This window comes from Schistocerca gregaria, chromosome 6 (genome assembly GCF_023897955.1).
Source record: "Schistocerca gregaria isolate iqSchGreg1 chromosome 6, iqSchGreg1.2, whole genome shotgun sequence".
In the NCBI taxonomy this organism is placed as follows: Eukaryota; Metazoa; Arthropoda; class Insecta; order Orthoptera; family Acrididae; genus Schistocerca; species Schistocerca gregaria.
The window spans coordinates 275,495,390-275,520,377 of NC_064925.1; the positions used below are offsets into that span (position 1 = coordinate 275,495,390).

The 24,988-nt window shown below is 41.7% G+C and overlaps 1 protein-coding gene across 1 annotated transcript in view; it reads left to right on the forward strand.

Moving 5' to 3' along the window:
• The window catches only part of LOC126278214 (5'-AMP-activated protein kinase subunit beta-1), a 60,837-nt gene extending 36,097 nt beyond the window's left edge, over positions 1–24,740 (forward strand). Inside the window, exons 4-7 of the mRNA XM_049978148.1 lie at positions 641–734; positions 7,195–7,312; positions 8,661–8,773; positions 23,029–24,740. Of these exons, the coding sequence (XP_049834105.1) occupies positions 641–734; positions 7,195–7,312; positions 8,661–8,773; positions 23,029–23,175 (472 nt within the window). The 3' untranslated portion in view covers positions 23,176–24,740. The remainder of the gene's footprint in view (positions 1–640; positions 735–7,194; positions 7,313–8,660; positions 8,774–23,028) is intronic.
• Positions 24,741–24,988: the final 248 nt, after the last annotated feature.

Consider the following 24,988-nt stretch of genomic DNA (forward strand, 5'->3'; position numbering starts at 1 on the left):
GGTGAAATTGGGAAGGGGTGGGGTCAGAGAGATTAGGGTAATGAAGATGGCACACTAGGAAGCACTGTACCACATTTATTCCAGAGAGGGTAGAAGTACTGAGTGAGAAGTAAAAATGAGTTACATGGAAGAGGAAACAGAAGTGAAATGGATATTGCAATTAAGAACTAAGAATATGGGGGAGACCAAAAATAGAGAGGAAGAGATAAAGATAAAGATAAAAAAGTAAAAAATGAAATAGATTAGGTAATTGATTGATTGCTACTAATAAAAAAGGGAAAAAATGAGAATTAAGTCTAGTTTGGTAGTACCATCAAAGGATACGTTGAAGAGCAAGTTCCCATCTTTGCAGTTTATAGAAGCAAGTTCTGGGTGGGAGGATAAGATGAAGTGTGTGGTATTGTAGAGGTCTCTCGTCATGCTGAGGAGTATGTTCAGCACTGGGTACTGTATATCCCCGTTGTAGATGGCTCTCCTGTGTCTGTGCACTCGGATTCACGAGGGTTGTGTACTGATCAGCCATTATGTATACTTATAATTTATAGTTTTCTGTTGTACATAATTCACTGTTAAATGCTTTATCCATCATGGTTCATGTTATTTTCTGTTTGAATTAACTTTTGCTTTTGGTGCTTTACAGCCATGGTGATTTTGTTACAATAATTGATCTCCCTGAAGGAGAACATCAGTACAAGTTCCTCGTGGATGGAGAATGGAAACATGATCCTGGAGTGGTAAGAACTAAGTTCATTTCTGCAGTTTCTTTGTAAATTATGTTGTTTCAGCATGTGAGAAAAATGCCATATTAACTGCATAAATTTAATTAGCTAGAAATGATCACTTAGCAGCTGCAGTGACATTAAAAGTCAACAGTTAGAACTAAATGCAGGAAGAAATGACCTGTGTGACAATCACCAGAACTGAAACAACTAGTATAAGGTTGAGAAAAATATATAGTGGTTATAATTAATGAATGTGAGAGTATAAAACTCATGATTAAAATATTGAGAATGAAAGAAAAAATAGGAGGAAAGAATATTTACATTTAGATGATTCGGTATTGATTGACACTCCTCCTATAACTCCTTCAAAGTAGCAATTTGAAATGTGTGTGTCAATGTATGCATAAAGATGGACTATAGTACTGCCTACCATGGTGTTGCTGCTTCCCATATGTAGCACACTGCAGCAGCTTTTGTTCTGGCTTGCGAGTATGCTGGTGGACATTGATAAGACAACATGGAAGCAGACAAGCATGGGCAACAGTTGACAGTCTGGTTTCTTTAGATGGAAAGATGCTTCAGGCATCCACAAGAGGGTAGTAGCCATATCTTGGAAAACAGATTCGTGTTTTGTTGGGTATTAGAACTCAGAAATGGCAGGGACTGTGCTGAAAAACACAAAAGCACTTGGTATCCAGCAACTGCACGCAAAACCATACAATGCCCAGCCTGTCAATGACAGGTGAATACTTTTGAAGAACTAGAGAAGGTAACAGGTCTATCATAGGGCTCCATACCATCATCCATAAGAATTTGAAGAAGAAAGTGAGTGCACAATGTGCGCCTCATTCCCTCACCACTGTGCAGAAACAGAAGCATGTGCAGATGTGTCAACAGTTGGTGCAACAGTACAGTGCATAGCCAGCATCTGGTGACCATTGATGAGTTGTGGTTCTTCCATGAGACTCCAGAAAAGAAACGCCAGTTTATGGAGTGCAAGCATACTGGTAGCCCTCGTCCCAAGAAGTCATGGCTGGGACTACTAATGCAGAAACAAATGGCAACTGTGTTCGGGAACAGGAAGGGACGCAGCTGGTGGATTAGCTCCCTCCCAGTGCAACTTTGACAGTGAGCAGTACTGCAGTTCACTGCACTAACTCCACCAATGCATTCAACAATGCTGCCACAGAAAATAGGACTGTGGTATTCTTCTCCAACATTACAATGCATGCCCACATCCTCCATATTTGCCAGATCTGGCTCCTGGCCTCTGTGCTCTACTTGACACAATGAAAGAGGTTATGCAGGGTAAGTAGTTCACCACCAATGATGAACTTCATGCAGTTGTCCACCAGTAGCACCTGGGTACACCCAGAGAATGGTTTGCTATGTAAATACAGAAGCTGCCAGAACAATGGCAGAATTACATATGGATTACCTGTAGTATAACCTGTGTTGGTGTATTAAGTAAATGGTTCTTATGAACACACAAAATTTAGTCCCAATCATTTTTAATGCTCCAAGTAAAAGCATAAATAACAGTGGGGAGCAATGATTGACATTTAGATTCAACTGCGTGTGGTTATTGGAATAGTTGTTAAAATAAACTGAATATGACTGCTGCTGCATATCATGATCAGAAAGAAAAACTTAAGGTCATTTTGAAAGTTGGTAGCCACAGCACTTGTGTGCTGTGGCTAGCTGATGTACAGGGCACAGCTGGGCCATTTCTTGGCAAGACAAGAAGAAAAGGAATATAATGTTGTGATATTTGCCTGACTTGACACACGTGATAAGAGCTGGGACAGGGGGCGAAGCTGGCTGGGGACAGTGGTGGTGAGTGTGCTGATCTGTGTTGAAAGTATCAAGTTACAGTGGGGGAGCTGCTGGGCTGTAAGGGTAATTGATTAGTGGGTGTGGTATCAACAACTTGTAGGCAGGTGTTGTTTCCTATGAGCCGTGATGTATGAAACCCTCGAACAAGAACCAAGATGTGTTCACCGTAGGTTTGATGTTGCTGGAAAGTTTGTAGTGCTGAGAAAACTGTCGGGAAATAAAACAGTTTTCAACCTGTCATTCCTCATGCTGTCCTTCAACTACAACAGAGTTATCTATCAGTTTTGTGCTTATGTCATTGAGCTGGAATTGTTGTGCATGAACATAGTGTCAATGTTTGAAGTGTTTGATGTTCTTCCATGCTCCAGACTGACGTTGAGTGGTGGTGTCAGTCCGAACATTGCCTACGTCAGCCGTTTTGGTTGTTTAGCTGCTTGTAGTCTGCATCCATTGTGGTGGAACAGTGTACTTGGCATAGTATGAATCATATGCACAATGTCATGTCTAGTACCTTGTGAGAGTTTTGCAGTGTAGTGTTCCCCAACTGTACATCTGTGTCATCTGCCAACATCGAGGTGTGTGCTGTCAGAATAGTCTCCTCTGGAACTGCCTGTAGATGTCATGGTAAACTGCTGGGTACCGATTCTCAATTACTGGTTTGCCTAAGGATTGCCCATGTCAGATCTGGGTAGAGAAGAAAGTGCCAGAAAAAATCCATGCCCAAGATTAGTTGTCGAACATCCGCAACCAAAAACTGCCATGGGCATTTCTCGTATAGACTGAGGTGCACGATGCATGTACCAGTTGTGGATAGGTTGATATGAGTATTATTTTGTGGTGCATAGTTGAGCAGCTAGCATTGTAAGCTCTATTGGTGGCTCACTTCCGAGCTGATATTAATCAGGAAGTATTGATTCATTGAGTATTTTAACATGTACAGTCTAATGCTGTCAGTCAGAGGTGGTGCAAAATTAGTCTGACCCACATCTCCAATCTGTCGGCATCTTTATTGTGCACTGTGATCGAGATTGCATCTAGTATTTGAATGGTGGCAGTGTGTAGAGCAGTTGCTTGCCCAGCTACTGAAGAAAGCAAGAAACCAACATAGCCGTGGTCATGTCACTGCATCTTTGTCAGGAATGTTATTATTTGCCATGGGTGTGGTTGTCGCAGTTGGTCAGCACCTTCCCGGCAAGTGCTAATGATGTCAATCTGATGAGCGCATGGAATTGGTTGAATCATGTTGGCTGATAACGGCTGCAGACAGCGTCATGCTTCAGGAATACACTGGCAGCTGTCATTGTTGCCTGGTATGTCTGTGTATTGTCAGTACTGTAGAATAGCAAAATGTCTGTCAGCCTGAAATAATTTGTGTTCCATCATTTTGTTTTAATGTGAGAATGTTGCCACCTGTATCTGTGGTGGCAGTTTTACGAGCTGTGGCGTCTAAAGTGCAGTGTCTGTTATGAGATGAGGTGGTTGAAGTACAGAGATGCCTTTTGTTGTTGATATGCTGAGTCTTGTGGTCTATGGCCAGCAGTGTATGAGATCTCTGGGACGATGCACAGCATGCATGTCAAACAGAGAATCTTCTCATGTGGTCCTGTCATCTATGCCCCACATGAGGTTGCAAATGGATTCAGCTGGGTTGGGCCCAATGTGGCCGGGTCAGTAAAATCAAACAGTGTACTGCTTTGTGGGCCTGAAGTAGTCTTTGGAACATTGTCTTGTTGTTGGGAGAAAAGATCGCACTCATCACCAAAATCAGTGAGATGCTCAGGAGTTATTACACATTGTTTATACATATGTGCAGTGTTGTAGTCAACTGTACAACATGGTAGAATGTCACTTTCGTGTTTCATACATAAAGGAGACTGATATCGGTGGTGGAAAAATTATGCAAATCACTGCAGGCATCACTGTATCAAAGGTGGTGATCGTGGGATGTTTCTATTGTTGAAGGGAAGACAAGCAAATGATGTTATACTAATTATGTTGAAGTAGCTGCACTGTTCATTGTTGGGTCACCACTGTGGGAATGCTCGCAGGTAAACGCAGAGAGCATATTAATGCTATTAACATGCTCTTTATTGGTAGCATGGACATACATAGAAACACGTCTACATTCAGCAATTGTCTGAGGCAAATTGAAATCGTCAAAGATTTACTCGCTGTCAAAGTGTCTTGTTTTCTCACATTTGCATTATTTATGGTGAGATTCCCACAAATATCTGTACATATATGAAATGCTTTTTATCATTTGTCTAACATAACCTTTCTCCTTGGATAGCTGGAGCACTGGCGTTCATTGACACAGAAATGACATCACAATTGAGGGATGGGAAACATAAGTATAAGTGGGAGTCTATACTAGCATAATGTTGTTGTGGTCTTCAGTCCATAGACTGGTTTGATGCAGCTCTCCATGCTACTCTATCATGTGCAAGCTTCTTCCCAGTACCTACTGCAACCTACATACTTCTGAATCTGTTTAGTGTATTCATCTCTTGGTCTCCCTCTACTAGCATAATGGAAACATATTATTCTACATGGGAAATGACAGCTGTTGCTTCCATTTGCCAGACCATAATAGACAATCATGTCTGCCATTTTATATCTGGAATGATAGGTATCCATTATGCTGGTATGTACAAAGAAGAAATTTCATTGTAAAAGCATTTCAGGAATTTAATACAGAAACTTGTTCCATTAGATGTAATGTATGCAGTCCACTTACTCAGAACTGGGAATGAGGTTTACCATAACAATACTAACAGGTATGTACTGCAAGCTGCTGAATCTATGGACAATAACAGAGGAATTTGTTCTCATTTGTTTACTGCATTCTGTAATTCATTCATAATAGCAAAGGGCTTGCAGCAGAAGATAGATCTGTTTATCACAGTAGGGGAGATAAACAAGTGCTAATAGCTTTTAAGGCATGACTTTTAAAGCTCATGTTTACTGAACGTTTTTGGCTTTCTCTTTTCCATACTGCCACCTGTCAAAATATGGAACATTTTTTTTTAACAACCTGTATGTACCTACCATCTTTCCCCCCACAGTGGTGGTCATAGAAAACTTCCTGGGGTCTACATGAACATACTGCAAACCACTGTGAAGTGCGTGGCAGAAGGTACATCCAGTTGTACCAATTATAAGGCTTCCTCCTGTTCTGTGATTAGTGTTATCTTGTCTTTGTGATCACTATGTAGGAGGTTGTATTATATTCCCAGATTAATCACTTAAAGTTAGTCATAGAAACTTTGTAAGTAGGTTTTCATGTGATAGTTTGTGTCTATCTCAGTGTCTGTCAGTTAAATTCTTTCTGCATCTTCGTGACACTTTCCCATGGGTTGAACAATCCTGTAACCATTCTTGCTGTCCTTCCTTGTATCTGTTTATTAGTCCTATTTGGTATGGGTCACAAGCGCGCACGCGCGCGCACACACACACACACACACACACACACACACACACACACACACACACACACGTTAGAGAAAAATTCTAGGGTGGGACACATGAGTGTTTCAAGGAGCACTTACAGTCCTGACCTGGCTCCATGTGACTATCATCTCTTTGGGAAACTGAAAGACTCTTCGTGGAACAAAGTTTGAAGATGATGATTCCCTTGTGCTCACTGCCAAACAGTGGCTCCAACAGGTTGGTCCAGAATTTTACCGTGCGAGTACACAGGCCCTGGTTCCAAAATGGTGTAAGGCAGTTGAGAGGGATGGAAATTATGTGGAGAAATGAAATTATTGTTCCTAAAGGATTTATCTACACTCTGTAAAACTTTGAAACATGTAGAATAAAAGATGTATTTAAAAAAATAGTGTGCATTTCTTTTGGAGTGACCCTCGTACTTTCAATAATAAGCTAGAGTGTAGTACTGAGGCAAATGCTTCGGAAGTCAAGAAATGCAGCATCTACCTGACTGCCTTGATTCACTGCTTTCAGGTTGTCGAGTAAGAAAAATGTGAGTTGGGTTTTCACACAAACATTGTATTTGGAAGACATGCTGGTTGGCATGGAGGGGGTCATCCTGTTCTCTTCCGCGCCCTGCTTTTATTTTGCCTAGAGTTCCGCCTCTGCTGCATTTGGAGCAGGTTCAATGCTGGGTTCCACACTTGGTTAACCTGAAATCCGTTGTACCTCTTGACTAGCTACTTCTGTAGCTGGATTTTGGTGGCCTCCTTTCATACACAGCCCTAAAAGAGGGATGTATTTTACAAAAATTTTCGGTCTTCATACCTCATTTTATGCTTTGTCTCTAGGCCATGTTCAACATTTTCTGATACATTTTCTTTGGAACATGGCTTTGGGGTGGATTAGTTCTGGCTCCTTCAACTACTTTAGACGTCTATCGGCTGAAGTAACTTGATGATGCCATGATACACTTGAAAATTTGTTCTGCAGTAACCAGTACATCCAGCTGCATGCCCAAGAGACTTCACTCACTTCAATTATCCACAATGTTTTGTAGGTGCCACATTAAAATTATATTTTGTCTGTTTCACCATGCCACATGAAATATTGTGGCTATAACTTGGGTAATAATTGTGCAGTATTTTGTTAATGTAGGTGTCGTTACCATGGTGCTTTATAACATTTCTCAATTCTTTCATTGCAGCGTATTATAGATAACACTATGGGATCCAAGAACAATTTGGTGACTGTCAAGAAATCAGATTTTGAAGTCTTTCAAGCTTTGGCAATGGACAGTGAAAGTGTTGGTCACCATCAACAAAGTAAGTCTATTGTATAAGAAAAATTAGTAAAATTATTATATATAATGGGTAAATATTATGCCAGAGGAAGCATTAGATTGTATTCCTAAAGGGGAGGTGAATATACGTATCAAAATTTTAGAGAGATGTTAACGTGTTGAGAGAGAGAGAGAGAGAGAGAGAGAGAGAGAGAGATTCTTAACTGGAGAGTCATTTTGATTACACAAAGAATTTGAATGACTCATTCCTTTCAAAAATTCTCACGGTTCTTGGTAGTGGCAGCTGGTGGTGGCTGCAGTGAAGAGAATGGGCTGCCACTGGGATTTAATTAGTAGTGAAACGTACATGTGCTCATCACTTGTGAAGTGATTTTTCAGCCTGGGTCTTTATACGTCTGCAATCTTAGAAGCGGGTTCTGCACAAAAGTAGGTTAAATGTCATCCTTTTTATTGACCAAATTCTCATTTGGTGAGATGTCAATGACTTCGTTTAGGACACAGCTATCATTTCACCGCCACACCCAGTCTTTTAATTTCTTTTATTTCTCTCCTTTCCGCTTCTTACCCCCTCCCCTCTCCGCAACTTCTCTCCTGCCCTCCTTCTAAACTGCAGGTGTCCGCCACTCCCACCATACTATCCCTCCCTCTCCCCGCCGCAGCCTCCTCCTTACCCCCACCCAGTCGCCACTCCCATCGTGCACTGGTGCTGCTGTTCGCAGTGTGGTTTCAGCTCTGAGACTGCAGATGTGTGTGTAAATTGTGTTTACGTGTGTGTGTGTGTGTGTGTGTGTGTGTGTGTGTGTGTACTGCTGACAAAGGTCTTAATGGCCGAAAGCTTTAATTGTGTGAATCTTTTTGTTGTGCCTATTGCGACTCAGCATCTTCACTATATGGTGAGTAGCAACTTTCCTTCTCTGGTATTGTTACATTCCATACTGGATTTTCCATTGTTTAATTTATTTATTCAGCACACTGGCAAAATGGCAGCTTTCTTTCTGAATAACTTGATTAATTTTGCTGGTATAAACATGAAGCAGAGTAGTGTTATTTTATTGTTAATACGTAATACAAACAAAGTTTCTGTTATGTGCTTGTGTCATGTTAATGAGTATCTTGACTCCATCCATTTCTGAAGAGTCTCATGGAACATGCAGAACACAATGAATGAGCAAATGAATTTGAATGAATGAATCAACAGTGTATATATGTGTGTGTGTGTGGGGGGGGGGGGTTATTGGTTTCTTCTTTCTGGCTGTGGTAGATGATTATTTTGTAAGTATTACAGCTATTTAATATTCACAGATTGCCTCATATTCTAGGGCAAAAGTTAATTTTTTTCCTTTAATCCCCTTTTTCATTGTTTGCTCTAGGCGAGTACTCGCAGGAAATTCCAGCAAACAAGCCATGGGAAAAAGTATCAGGGCCACCAATATTGCCTCCACACTTGCTTCAGGTGATACTGAATAAGGACACGCCACTCTCGGTAAGTCAGTCTAGTTTTGAATATTGTAAGATAGATTTTATGTTAGCAAGACTTTACTGCCTCATACAGGCAGTCTGTCGTATTCTGATTACATAACAATGGTACAAGAAATTTTACGTTTTCACAAAAAGGCAGATATGTTGACCAGTACCTACTGAACTGGAATACTACTCCCAGCACTGCCAATAGAAAATACTACAGAACAACACAACACTCCTAGTTTTTGGAGCAATAGAAATAGAGGAGTTGATTGGAGAAGTTTGGGGTGGTGTTCATGTCACTAAAATCCAGTCCTAAGACTGTTATGAGAAGGAAGAAAATCAAAGATGCTTCATGATTTTTAACAGTTTCTCCTTTTATACAAGTTTATATTTTGAGCTTGTAAGTTAGTGTTACTATATGTACCAACACGATGATTAAAACTTTCATGGGTTGTAGAGTATAAAATTTTCTGTGTTAGTTAATGTCAAGGCAATGTCTTTTAAATAAGCAATGTTGATGTTGTTGATCAGCACTCATGATGAAAAGGAAATGCCAGTGCCTACACACAGTTTTGAGTCATTGAGTGACATGATAATTTCTGGTGTTGGTTTTGATGCTGTAATTGTAGTTGTAATCTTTTGGTACTATTCTCCATGCTACTCCATACCGTGCAAGCCTCATCATCTTCAAATGACTACTGCAACTTACATTCATTTGAGTCTGCTTACTTATGCACCTCTACAATTTTTATCCCTTATACTTCCCTCCAGTACTGAATTGGTGATCCTCAATGTCTCAATATGTATCTTATCAACTGTACTCTTCTCCTAGTCAGGTTGTGCCACAAACTTCTTTTATACCTGCTTCTATTCAGTACCTCCTTGTTAGTTATTTGGTCTATTTGATCTACCCATCTAATCTTCAGCTTTCTTCTGTAGCACCACATTTCAAAGGCTCCTATTCTCTTCATGTAGAAACTGCTTATAATCCGTGTTTCTCTTTCATACGAGGCTGCGCTTCAGACGAACACCTTCAGAAAAGACTTCCTTATACTTAACTCTACATTTGATGTTAACAAATTTCTCTTCTTCAGGAATGATTTTCTTGCCCCATTGCCAGTCTACATATAACATCGTCTCTACATTGGCCATCACCTACCCAAATAGCAAAACTCATTTACTACTTTAAATGCCTCATTTCCAAATCTAATTTCCTCATCATCACATGATTTAATGTGAATATATTCCATTATCCTTTTTTTTTTCGCTTTTGTCGATGTTCATCATATATCTTCCTCTTGAGACAGTGTCCATTCAATTCATCTTCTCTTTCCAGTCCTTTGCTGTCACTGGTAGAATTAAGTCATTGGCATACCTCATAGTTTTTATTACTTCTCCCTGAACTTTAATTCCTATTACAATTTTTTCTTTGGTTTCTATCTGTAGTAGTTTTGTTCTTCAGTTTGCATTTTATTAAATACTTCCAGAGACTCATCTGTTATAATGCTTGCAAAGAATCCCTCATTTTTAGTGGTGGTTTTCTCATTTTTGTCCATAACTCTTGTAACGTAATTCCACTGGATTCTTGCGGCCCTATTGCCATGGCTAATTTACCGCTCAGTACCCTGCCACACAGGTTATGGCTTGACCATTTTGCTGTGGTAATTAGCCTAACACAAATTTTCCATCAGCATTGACCTGACAAAGCAGCACTTTTGTATATTTAATATGATTCGTAAACCCAGTAGGCAGCAGCCAAAGTTAGCGGCTGAAAGGACATATAACAAAACCCTTTTTATATGTGCTTCCCTACTTTGCTGTCTCACTGTACTCAACAGTCTGCCAAAAACACAAGCTCTCTAGCCCCTGTTTTTTGTTAGAATAGAAGACACTGTGAATTTCTTGGCAAGGACTTGGTGTAGTATCCTGACCCCCTCATCTAAATTAGGGTGCCTAGGAAGCTGTTTTCTGGGGTCGCTAAACAGTTCAAGCAAATCATATTAATAAATTTTATTACAGTGAGTTAAATTGACAATGCTTAACTTTGTGTATTCACAAAGGTGTGTCGCAAGCAAATAGCAACATTCAAATAATCAATGTCCTTTGGTATATACAATTTCAGTGCAAGCAAAAAAATTCAGTTCATAAGTCGCTGCTGTAGCGTTTGTATGATGGCTTGTTGTCCAGTCCGGCAGTGGCTGGGTGGCACCGCACTTACGTTCTCTTTGTGTAGATGCCACTCCTGTCTTGGTGTCATCCTAGTCAGCGTACTATTGGCTGATGTCTCACAGCTCTCTCTGCTCTTCTGTTCTTAATCATCGTGCCGGCTCTTGTCATTACGCCGGAACACGGAATCATGCTGTTCATTTATTGTGCTGCGATTTCACATCTCTGGCTATCCTTCCTTCTCATATTCTGTTTCTAAAGGTGGCACCCTTTGACTATGACTTGGCTATTCTCTGTGTTTTGCTTTCCTTTCTGAGGAATATTCAAGTACTTTATCTCACCTTTCGGCTGAAGTCATTTTTAGTCTCCTTCATTTTCCATATATTTCATGTGGTGGGAGGTAACTGGGAAAGATAATTTTAAATAGTGCCTACTGCACGCGGTATTAAGTGCACCGTACCTGAGTAGACCCTTATATGCACTTCAAAGCCAATGAAGTAGCCAATCTGATGTGGTGGAGCTGTAAAGCACCCATTCGGTTGAGTCCACTGACAACACAGGGGTCACACTGATGATGTCAGAGCTGCTAACTTCCCATGCTTGCTAAGGAGTATATTCTCATCTTCCTGGAGCATCAGGACCTTCGGCAATAACTGTCCATCGAGCGAGGTGGTGCAGTGGTTAGCACAGTGGACTCGCGTTCGGGAGGACGACGGTTCAATCCCGTATCTGGCCCTCCTGATTTAGGTTTCCCGTGATTTCGCTAAATCGCTCCAGGCAAATGCCAGGATGGTTCCTTTGAAAGGGCACGGCTCACTTCCGTCCCCATACTTACCTAATCCGATGAGACCAATGACCTCTCTGTTTGGTCTCTTCCTCCCAAACAACCCAACCCAATCCAATCCAATAACTGTCATGCCAGATGGCCTTTACTGCGGCTGGGTGGCACCCCTGGGAAGATTCCTTGGCTGAAGTAGGTGGCATTATGTGACATTTCACACATGAAACGTACCAAATTGCACCAAAACAATGGTGGTTCTGATCTAACTGTTCGTCAGACGGGCCCAGACATCTTAATGTGGACACTTATAACCGTACTGCTTTCCCTGCCCTTGAAAGAGGGACAAGCTAGACATCTGGGAATGAAAAAATTTAAGCGATTTTTGGTATGTACTAAACTGATTAGGACACTTTTAATGCGACAAAGCTGTTATTTTTTATGGAACATATTGAAGACAAATTTGGAGAAGTTGAGTCTTTAGGAAAAATATACAATGGATTGCTATTGATTAAAGCCTCCTCTGCTGCGTCGTCTGCAGCACTTCAAGCCTATGAATGTTTGGGTGGCATACCATGACCATTGCCCACACAGGAGTTCAGATATAGTCCAAGGACTCATCTTCCACAGACCTTACATGCCAAACAGTTGAGGAGCTATGGGCCATGCTTGAACTGTTACTGTAAATTTTGTCTGACGTGTTGAGGAATGTCCCAAGGATAACTGAACAGATACAGGCACCATTATTGTAGCCTTTGAAGGGAATGTCATCCCAGCAAAATGTAGTCACGGTGTACAGGTGTGATGTGAAACCTTACTTCTCACTACCCATGAAGTGCTTCCAATGTTGACCCTTTGATCATATATCATCCCTTTGTACGGCAGACCAAAACAAGGAAAGTGCGGACAATCAATCAACAAAGGTAGCCCTTGTTGACAACCATTCTTTTTGTAGCTCTTGTCGACGACCATTCTTTTTGCATCAGTTGCGTTGAACACCATCCTCCATATTCACTGCTTCGTTCGGGCTCCAAGAAAGAAAATAAAATACAGGGTGGTACTTTTATTGACCATCTGTCTTATACTGAGGCACAAAAGAAGACATGAATGCCTACATTCCATTGATATGATGATCAATTATGCAAAAGTCGCAACCATTTCCTCAACTTTTTCAACACAGAGAAGCACACACTCCCTTTTTGCTGTCAGTGGGTTAGTGACTTCTTTCGGTCCACAGGTACCCCCGTGCTATGTGACAGTCCCCTAACTTTAGTGCCTGGTGTCCAAACATTGCAAAGGGTGTAATGCCCTTTGGGTTTTATCTGAACAGTGTTTGGTGCAATGAAATTCTCTCATATATACTAGGCATGACCAAACAACGCACATCAAGCGCAATTGCTCCAGCTACGCTCCTGCCTGCTGCTTCAAGTGCAGCGGTGAGTGGGGATGAGGAGTGAGGAGAAATAGGAAAATGAAGGGGGCCCAAGCTATTGCAGCCCATTCTTCATTCCCTGGCTGCATTGCCTTCATTGTGTTCCTCCCCCCCCTCTCCTCACTCCTTTCCCACTGCCCCCCTCCTTCCCCTCTCTTGGTGTTTTGATTTATGTTGACTTGGTTATCCACCTGGTTCCGTGTATTGCTTGCAATTTTGTTCCTCCCACCTGTTCTCTTCATCCAACCCCTCTTGGGGTTTGACCTCCACTTCTAAACTTTCTGTTTTTAGTGTGAGCTATTTGGGGAAGAATTCTGTCCCTAGTGTCTGTAGTGTGGATTTATCTCCCCTCCCCCCCCCCCCCCAATTTCCTTCCCTGCTGTAGCCCCCTCCATTGCGCTAGGTCACCAGCATGTGTAACCAGTCTGTGTAGTGGACTGTTATGTACCCATCTGGCTAAACCCTCTGACAGTGCAGGGATCACACTACTGATACCCTCCCCATGTATGCGAGGTGGCCATTGCTGTGCCTGAGTAGTGCCCATGGGGAGAGCCCCTGATTGGAGTAGGTGGTATTGGGGCGGATGCTTGGCATATGAAGCATATCAAGCTGCAAATACATCTACATCTACATTTATACTCCGCAAGCCACCCAACGGTGTGTGGTGGAGGGCACTTTACATGCCACTGTCATTACCTCCCATTACTGTTTGTCGCGTATGGTTCGCGGGAAGAACAACTGTCTGAAAGCCTCCGAGCGCGCTCGAATCCCTCTAATTTTACATTCGTGATCTCCTCAGGAGGTATAAGTAGGGGGAAGCAATACATTTGATACCTCATCCAGAAACGCAAAACCTGGCGAGCAAACTACACCGTGATGCAGAGTGCCTCTCTTGCAGAATCTGCCACTTGGGTTTGCTAAACATCTCCGTGATGCTATCATGGTTATCAAATAACCCTGTGACGAAACACGCCGCTGTTCTTTGGATCTTCTCTATCTCCTCCGTCAACCCGATCTGGTACGGATCCCACACTGATGAGCAATACTCAAGTTTAGGTTGAACGAGTGTTTTGTAAGCCACCTCCTTTGTTGATGGACTATATTTTCTAAGGACTCTCCCAATGAATCTCGACCTGGTACCTGCCTTACCAACAATTAATTTTATATGATCATTCCACTTCAAATAGTTCCGCACGCATACTCCCAGATATTTTACAGAAGTAACTGCTACCAGTGTTTGTTCCGCTATCATATAATCTTACAATAAAGGATCCTTCTTTTTATGTATTCACAATACATTGCATTTGTCTATGTTAAGGATCAGTTGCCACTCCCTGCACCAAGTGCCTATCCGCTGTAGATCTTCCTGCATTTCTCTACAATTTTCTAGTGCTGCAACTTCTCTGTATACTACAGCATCATCCACGAAAAGCTGCTTGGAACTTCCAACACTATCTACTAGGTCATTTATATATATATTGTGAAAAGCAATGTCCCATAACACTCCCCTGTGGCACGCCAGAGGTTACTTTAACGTCTGTAGACGTCTCTCCATTGATAACAATATGCTGTGTTCTGTTTGCTAAAACCTCTTCAATCCAGCCACACAGCTGGTCTGATATTCTGTAGGCTCTTACTTTGTTTATCAGGCGGAATTGTATCGAACGCCTTCTGGAAGTCAAGAAAAATAGCATCTACCTGGGAGCCTGTATCTAATATTTTCTGGGTCTCATGAACAAATAAAACGAGTTGGGTCTCACATGATCGCTGTTTCCGGAATCCATGTCAATTCTTACAGAGTAGATTCTGGGTTTCCAAAACCGACATGACACTCGAGCAAAAAAACATGTTTTAAAATTCTACAACAGATCGATGTCAGAGATATAGGTCTATAGTTTTGCGCATCTGCTCGACGACCCTTCTTGAAGACTGGGACTACCTGTGCTCTTTTCCAATCATTTGGAACCTTCCATTCCTCTAGATACTTGTGGTACACGGCTGTTAGAAGGGGGAAAGTTCTTTCGCGTAGTCTGTGTAGAATCGATTTGGTATCCCGTCAGGTCCAGTGGACTTTCCTCTGTTGAGTGATTCCAGTTGCTTTTCTATTCCTTGGACACTTATTTCGATGTCAGCCATTTTTTCGTTTGTGCGAGGATTTAGAGAAGGAGCTGGCCATTCTCAAATGAACATCTCTCTCACTGGTAAATGTTCATTGTATGCTGCTTCATGTGACCCTGCAGCCTTCACTTCCCTGGCTACCACCCGGGAGGAGGGCCAAGGCTCTCTGTCTTGGGATGAAACTCTTTCTCCACTACCTGGTCTGTACTAGGATGGATGGAAACACACCCACTGTTGGAAAACCATTGTTTCTTGTTTAGAACATTGAGAACAGATTTGGCAAAGTGGAGTCTCTCAGTAAAATGCAGTCGGGCTCCCTATTGATCAAAGCTGCTTCTGCCGCCAGATCTGCATCTCTTCTTGGCTTGTAATCGTCTTGGTGATGTCCTGGTGTCTTATTACCCCTCAGCAGTCACTAAATATGTTCAGGGAGTGATTTTTCATTGGGATCTCATCCTGCAAACTGATGAACTCTGGGCTAATGTGGAGTATATGGTGTTCACTTTGTTGACTTGTGCAGAAGGGTCTTAAAGACAACCGCACCGATACTAGTGCCTTTATTCTGGCCTTCGAGGGAGATTCACTCCCAGAGGAGGTCAGGGTCGTGCGTTACCTCAGTGATGTGAAGCCAAACGTGATGTCACCCAAGAGGTGCTTTTGGTGCATGCGTTTTGGGCATACGTCTTCCCGCTGTACGGCAGACCCTCTGTATGGTGGCTGTAGACACTCACTTCAGGAGGGCAGCCTCTGTATTCTGCCACCTATGTGTGTAAATTGTTGTGACCACCACTCTCCACACTAGCCAAATTGCCCAAATTACAAGAGAGAAAGAAGATCCAAGAATACAAGTCCCTGGACTGCCCATCTTATGCTGAGGCTCAGCAGAAATATGATCAGTTCCATCAAGTGTCACTTTCTTCATCTTTTGCCCCTATTACATCCTTTATCCCTCCTGCCTCTTTCTTACCCCATTCCAGTTGCCCTCCCCCTCCCCTCGATTCCCATGCCCTCCCCTACAGATGCTGCTCCCCCTCCATGGCTGAAGAAGTGTGCCCCTTCTTCAGCACCCACTAGTGAGGGGACTCTCCATTGGGGCCCCACCCTTGGTGTCTCGCAGGCCAGAAGCCTATTACCAACTTTCAGCCACGAGATGCACCGTCTTTATGCTCCCAAGGTTGCTTGCTCTCTCTTGCAGAAGCCTGCTCTTCCTCTGTGCCGTGCCCCTTCTCATCCTCAGAAAAAAAAGAAGAAGAAGAAACATAAGCACCAGGACAAGGCCTCCCAGGTGCCCCCCGAGGTGCCATCTCCCAGTTTGCAACCTGAGTCTAACATCATATTTATGGTTGTCACCCTGTCCTTGTCAGTGATGGCCACTGCGCAGGTGACATGACCTCTTCTTGGATTCTAACCTGGACTCTCACCACATACTAATCCAGTGGAATTGCATCAAATGTTATTGTCACTTGCCAGAAACACCACACCTTGTTTCCCCTTATTCTGCATTTTGTCTTGCACTGAAGAAATGCACTGTCATGATGACCACTCTCCAATGTTTCATTATTATCATGCATTCTGTCAGAACTGTGCCAGCCCCAGGATAGCATCTGGAGGGGTCTGCACTTTGTACGCACCAATGTCATTAGTCACTGGCTCCGTCTTTACACCAACCTGTAAGCAATAGTAGTTTGCATGCAAATGATCCCAGCAATCACCATTTGCATTGTCTACCTCCCTCCAGGCAGGCCACTTCCTTATGTTGAACTGTCTGCCTTAATACATCTCCCATCCCCATATCTCCTCCTCAGGGACTTCAGTTCACACCACACTGTATGGGGGAGTGAGACTTCGACAGGTAGGAGTCTTCTAATAGACCAACTTATTACAAACTTTGATTTGTCTCTCCTCGATGATGGTTCCCTTACTCACTTCAGTGTCACTCATGGCGCCTTTACTGCTACTGATCTCATAATCTCCTCCCCTGTGCTCGTGGCTTCCCTACATTTGTAAGTGAAGTTAATGAGCTATTTAGGCACACTCTGGCATCTTCTTATGTTCTGTACAATGACCAGTATTATGATCAGACAAACGGCATTTGTGGCAGTGATAAATGCCAGGTGATATTGCCATTCTCCTTCCACTGCCAGGCAGACAGGCCTCCATGGTGGACATTCCACAGAGCCAATTGCCCTTTGTATACATCTGCTGTGCACTTCAACACATCTCTCTTGGATTGCACTGATGCGGTCATGCATGGGCGTCTCTGCCACTATTCTTCATGGTGCTGGTGATGCTAACCCCCTATCGACAGGTCCCCCATGCCGTTGACTGGTACTGTGGTGGACCAATGACATAGCAGTTGCTATCCAGGACCATTGACAGGTGCTGCAGTGATTTAAACGACACACTTCACAGACCAACCTTATCCCTTCTAAGCATCTCGGAGTGCTAAGGCTTGCTGTCGTATTAAGCAGAGTAAAAAGTAGTACTGGGAGTTCTATGTTTCCATCCTGGGGATGTATGCCTCATCATCACAGGTTTGGTCCAAGCTCCATAGCCTTCCGGGCCACCAGTGACAACTGCTCTGTGTACTGACCCATCAGTCCTTGCAGAACACCTTGCGACACACTTTGTGACAACATTGACATCCTCCTACCTTTCTCCAGCAGAAATGCCGAATTGAACAGAACCCCCCCCCCCTTTTTTTTTATAACCCTCACCAAGCTGAACCCAATAACAAACCCTTCACTGAATGGGAATTCTTGTAGACTCTTACCTATTCACATGAATTGGCCCCCAGCCTGGATTCTAATTACAACCAGATGATCAAACACTTGGACATTACCCACAGGCAACATCTCAGTGCCTTCAACTGTATTTGGCTCACAGCTGTATTCCTCTCATAATGATGAAACAGCATAGTTATCCCCTTAAGCCAGGGAAGAACCCAATATATCTTGACAGCTAGCACCTAATTAGCCTGACCACAACATACTTTTGTAAACTGCTCAAGAGTATGGTTAGCTTCCGATTATGTTGGTTACTCAAATCTCAGGACATATTGACCCCATATCAGTGTGGCTTCCGCGGAGAGCTATCTCCAGCTGATCATTTATTCAGTTTGGAAACAGCAATCCAACATGTTTTTACTAACCTTAGGCACTTTGTTGTGGTCTTCTTTGACCCACATATGGCATAAGACACAGCTTGTCACCATAACATTTTAGTTATCCTCCATGACTGGGACTTTTGCGGCCTCCTTCCAATTTTTATCAACAAGTTTTTATCTAATGGTCTCTTCTGGGTTCGAGTAAGCACTCCACTCAGCACTCATGAGTCAGGAGGATGGTATCCGAAAGGGTTCTGTGTTAAGTGTCACACTCTTCCTCATAGCCATCAATGGGATTCTAAACTCTGTTGGGCCACTGGTTACCCCGGCATTGTAAGTCAACAATTTTTGCATCATCTAGTGTAGCTCCCAGTAGGTAGCATCTGCTGAACACTGGCTCCAGGGCACCATGCAATGGGCCTCTGTGTGAGTTTTCTCCTATGCCTTCCAGTTTTCTCCCTCCAAAATACGTGTTATGCATTTTTGCCATTGATCCACAGTACACCCTGATCCAGAACTTTATTTAGGCAACCAGCACCTGACATGGCTGCCCCATATTCGCCATCTAAAGACTACATGCTTGTGGAAGCTTAATGTTCTCTGCCTTGTGGTCCATGCATGTTGGGGTGCAGACCGTGCTACCCTTCTCCATCTTTACCATGTTCTGATTTTGTCCAGATTAGATTACAGTAGTCAGGTTTATGTCTCAGCAGCTCTTTCCACTCTGAAACTGCTTGCTCCTGTGCATCATTGTGGCATTCATCTGGCTATTGGTGCTTTTCGCATGACCTGTCAACAGTCTCCTCGCAGAAGCCGGGATTCCCCCTCTACAAATCTGACGGAACAAACTCCTGGTTACTTACGCTATCGCCATTGGACAATTCTCTGACCATTCCATGTACCCTGGCCTCTTTGCAAATGAGGGATATCTCCCTCATGATACCTCCCCCCGGGTGGGATTGCCAGTTGAATTGTATCTCATTTCTCTCTGTCAGGATCTCCATCTCCACTCATTGAGATGTGCCCCATGTATTTCTTTCCACCTAGACCACAGATTATTACCGACCTATTCCAGGGTCCTAAGGTCTCTGTCACCATCTTGTATGTTCCATCCTTGAGGAATTCCAGGGTGCTACCATCTTCTACACAGATGGTTCTAAAATGACAGATAGGATGGGATATGCTTTTATGTCTCCTACTGGCATGGAACACGATTTACCACTGGGATCATTTAGTGTGTTTACAGCAGAGGTGGTAGCCTTTAACAGGGCCCTCCATTTTGTTACCCAGGACTCCCCTCCCCCACAGCGTTATAATAAGTTTCAACTAAATGAGCACCCTGCAGGCTATAGGCTGACGCTACCCTTGTCACCCTCTAGTCTCTGCTATACATGACCTCCTTTCTGCCCTTATCTGTACCACCTGCTCAGTTGTCTTTCTCTGAGTTCCAAGTCATGTGGCATCCCAGGAAATGTACTAGCTGATTATTTGGCTAGGGAGGCAGATACCCCCCATTCCCTTTATGATTCCAGGTGCAGATATGTGGATCCACACCAAATCTCTCTTTGCTCAAAAGTGGAGTGACTCCTGGTTTGCTACTGCTCTTGGTAGTAAACTCTGTACACTCTGAGACTACTGCAGTTTGGCACTCTTTGTTCCGCTCCTCTCTAAAGGAGTCCACTGTCTTATGCCTTCTACGAGTTGGTCATACTAGGCTTTGCTATTGTTTCTCTGCGCAACAAGTCACACTCACAATGTGGCTGTGGAGTCAGGCTGATATTGTGTACACATGACAGCTGTCTCCGACCACTGTGTCAACAGTGTCAGAGATTCAGATCCAAACAAACCACTCCTCACACCTCCCTGCCTCTCATCAGCAGCTGCTATGCTATTGGCAAGAAATGGTGGCAGCACTGATTGCAAGCTGAGGGGAGTGGTATAAAAGGGATAAGTAGTAAGAATAAGGGTAGTAGGGAAGCAGTGCGTGTACCCAGCTGTTCCAAGCAGCGATGGTTCGTGACATCTCAGACAACAAACCATTTTATCTACAGATATGAAAATGAGATTTTTCCAGTGTGTTTTTTCTCCTAATTTCCATGATAGTTCCCTGACATTCCTGACATGTTGGAAATTCCCGATATTCCCTGATTTCCAGAACTTGGGGCAACTCTGACTATATAATATATTTATTTCCTCAAGTAATAAAAGTTCTTGCTGGCTGAAAAATAAAAAGTTGGAGAACCTGCTGATGAAAGTGTGCTGCAATATTCACCTCCTAGAAGTAGTTGAACACACCTTTTTAAATAGTGTGCAGCCTATGGCATAATGCCATCTCACAAGTACACCTACTCAGAATAATGCCATGGTGGAGCACTCAGCAGACACATGTGCACTTGCAGAGCACGAGTGTGTCCTGGGAGCACAAATCTTGGCCATCTAATACATTCACCTACAAATCAACCACCCTGTGCATATTTTTATTAACCAAGGTTCTCATTTGAGCGACCTTCTGTGTAAATGCAGTCTTTAGGAAACTTTATTTTGTTGTCTCCATGTAATCTGATTAAGCTCTAACTGATGCATGAAGGTTCAGTGACCACATGTTCCTTTTTGTTGACAAAGTGTGATCTTTGCCTACAGTAATGAAACAGACTGCATCACTTTCACCAATGCGCTTATTCTTTTGTCTCAATCACATTGCAATTTTACTTTAGATTTAACTCTTCCAATAAGTTCAGTGACATTGCAATTTTGCTATAGATTTAACTCTTCCAGTAAGTTTTAGTGACAGTAATGCTCACAGTTTTGTTCACTACTTGTTTACTTTTATTTACTTTCTCCACAACACCCATCAAATTAACTTGGGTCACACTTGCATGATCTTTACAAATGGATTCCATGTTGGAAAAATTATTATTATGTTAACAAGTGTCTTTAGATATCAAATCAGTATGTACCTCCTGATATGTATGTTCAATACTACTGAATTTACAAACTTCAGTTTTTGTTTTGACAGCTTCACTAATTTTAGTGTCTTTTAGATAGTACTAACTTCACTTACATTCATCTCGTCTTTTCTAACTGATTGTATATTAGTGATATGAATATAATAGAAGGAAGCATTCCACATGGGAAAAATATATCTAAAAACAAAGATGATGTAACTTATCAAATGAAAGCGTTGGTATGTTGATAGAAACACTTACACAAACACACACACACAAAATTCAAGCTTTCGCAACCCATGGTTGCTTCATCAGGAAAGAGGGGAGGAGCGAAAGGATGTGGGTTTTAAGGGAGAGGGTAATGAGTCAGTTAAAAACTATTGGAGAAGACAGATGGAATACATCCTTCAAGCAGACGAAGACACTGGATGCAAGTGCTGCCATGAGATGAAGAGTTTGATGACAGAAGAGGAATTAAATGGACAACAAATGATGCAGCCTTTTTTTTGTGTGATTACTTGAGTGACAAGTTTCACACTAAAAATCAGCAGCTTGATATGTCATTATTCTACTGCAGTTCTGAGCATGCGCGGCAGTTACTCTGACTCACCATTTTCAGATCACTGCTGCCCATGTGTGCTTTGTAGTGCTTATTTATAATTTCTGCCGTAATGGAAAATGCTGCCGCGCAGCACAATTTCTTAATGGTCTCGGGGTAACCATGTGCATTGATTGTTTGGCCTCACGCTAAGAAATCAATCAGCAAAATGCCTTTTATCTCCCAAAAAAGGGTGCACATGACTTTTTGAGGTGTCAAGATTTGTTTAGGCTTAACCTTCATTGGGAATGAAGTGTACCTCCATTCCGTTGATTGTCGTTTTGTTTCAGGGGTGTCGTGCGATACCCAAGTTTCATCCCTCATGACTATCTGAGAAAGAAAACCATTACCTTCTTCATTGTAGCATGTCGAAAACTGAAGTGCACTGCCCATCCGTTGTTTTTTGTGTTGTTCAGTAAGAATTTTGGGTACCCAACGTGAACAAAGTTTTTGAAATTTTAGTTTCTCAGTAACAATTTCATGAACTAGTGATCATGAGATTTGCGGAACTTCCATAGCAAGTGCACTAAGCGTAAATTTACAGTTGTGCTTAATCTTCTCTTCAATTGTGTGAACCAGTTCATCAGTAACCACAGACGGGGATCCACTTAATTCTTTTCATGCACTTGATCACGTCCTTCATTGAACAGTCTGACCATCTTTTAACCATTGAATCACTCACAGCATTTTGTTGATAAACCTTGCAGATTTGCTGATGAATTTCCTTTGGTTTAACTTTCTTTGCATTTAGAAAACAAATCACAGATCTGATTTCTCATGCGGCGGCATTTTCAAATATGGCTGACATTGTAAAGAAACACTACAAAGCACACATCAGCAGCAGCAATCTGAAAATGGCGTTCATTTCCTCTGACATTGCACTTACTACTAAATGAAAAACATAGCTTAGAAAATGATTTATGTGAAAAGGGACAGAAGTGTAGCTTGCAGCTGCACAGCTCATTTTCCACCTATCTTGATTACTTTCTTGTCACAGCCCATATTAATATAGTTTCACGGTGTCCTAAGTTAATTAGGTTTTACTCTGTTCAAATTAGAGGAGAACTTAGTCATTGATATTGGATTATTCTTATTCATGCAGGATTACAATGTCTTTTGTTCTGTTTATAGTGTGAGCCAACATTGCTTCCCGAACCAAATCATGTAATGCTCAACCACCTGTACGCTTTGTCAATCAAAGACGGTGTTATGGTGCTGAGTGCAACACACCGATATCGCAAGAAGTATGTCACAACTTTGCTGTACAAGCCTATATAGCCTACGCATCGACCACACACTGGTCAAGTTCGTCCACGACTGGATCGTGCAGATACTCGGTGAATCACCACATGATGCATAATAAAAGTATGAAATACTAAAGTGTATTGTACAAAACAAAAAGTGGCCACCTGTACCCACATGAATTACTTAATGGTTTATGTGACAGATGTATTAAATTTTATTTTAGTCAGATTGACAAATGTTTGGGAAGTTAGCCCAACTACGTTGTGATGAATTGCAGTTTTGAAATGTTACCCAATTGTGCCTGTTTTAAGAAGAAGTTACCTCTTATTTTCTGACTGATAATATAATGGTATCAGAAAATATTTAAGAAATGACACATAAATTTACATATTATTGCCTTCTTGGCTTATAGCATTATTGACAGGCTCCAACTTTGTCAGACAATAGATGTTGTTTTTCTTATTGATAACTATGACCTCATTTGTTTCATAATCTTAAAATAAAACATAAATTGTAAACTAACAACACTGTCATATGCCTTATTGTAACTTACACTATTATCAGACAGTATAAGTCACCTAAACTGCAGAAGTATCCTAGTTATTTTTTTAGAGATAGCAAGATATAGAGATTTTGTTGCATAGTATATGTATAAATAAGATGTATTATAGTCCATTGTTAAAGTGCCGTACAAGTTCCAGAAGTTACTAGAAACATCAATAGCTCACTGAACAGACTGTAGAATGGAGGCAAACAATAAACTTAAGAATGAATGTTATGCTATTTTTGACAGAGTGTAAGTTGAAACCACAATAAGTGTAAATAGAAGAAAAACTAGAAAAATAATCGGGTGCGTAAAAAGATTATATATAAACATTTATTGTTACTGACTGTTGTGTGTATTTTTGTTTCTTGGAAAAATGAAGCCTGGAATAACATCATGACAACAATATTTTGCAACATTAAGTCTATTTGAGAAAATGGGATGTCCAAATAGAATCTAGTTTATTTGGTAAGATAGTGTCGATACTTAAATCACGAAAATAAGACAATGTTTCTAATAAGCCTCCAGGTGCCAACTGATGGTGATTTTGTACTGGAGAAGTATGTTGTTGGCCTCATCTCACAGCTGTAATCTAATCAGTAATTGAACAAAGCACTTAAATATTTGAAGTCTTCTAGAATTTTGTAACAAATGACACACACACACACACACACACACACACACACACACACACACACACACACACACACACACACACACACACAGAGAGAGAGAGAGAGAGAGAGAGAGAGAGAGAGAGAGAGGGGGGGGGGGGGGAGGGGGGCTTATATTAAATATCCATCACTTTATTTCTACCTGCATCTTCATGTATGAATAGCAGCTTACAAAGAAATAACATTTGTATGTATTCTAATGTACTAAACATTAGTTTCAGTCTGTGAATATGATTCTCAATTGCATGTTACTCATGTTGTAGATAAATATCTTTTCTTGCTTTATGACAAGAAAAACAAATGGCACTGAATTGTGGTACAAAATAGAGGAATTTGTAAGTCAGATTGTTATTTAAATAAATTACTCTTAATATTTTTAATTTGTTTTCTTTTTTTGTTTGTGTACTTTGTGTCTAACATTTACAGGTAAGTTAAAAGTTTAGTCCTTGTGTCTTCATAAACTGCTTATATACGCAATCATAGTAATATAAATCTGATTCCAACATCACTAAATTATTGTGTGATATATTTCCTTTGCTTTATCTTATGACATGCTCTATGATGTCTCGAGGTTAATGATTGGAAGTAACTATTTTATAAGTAAATGGTAGGACTATCTATATCCAGT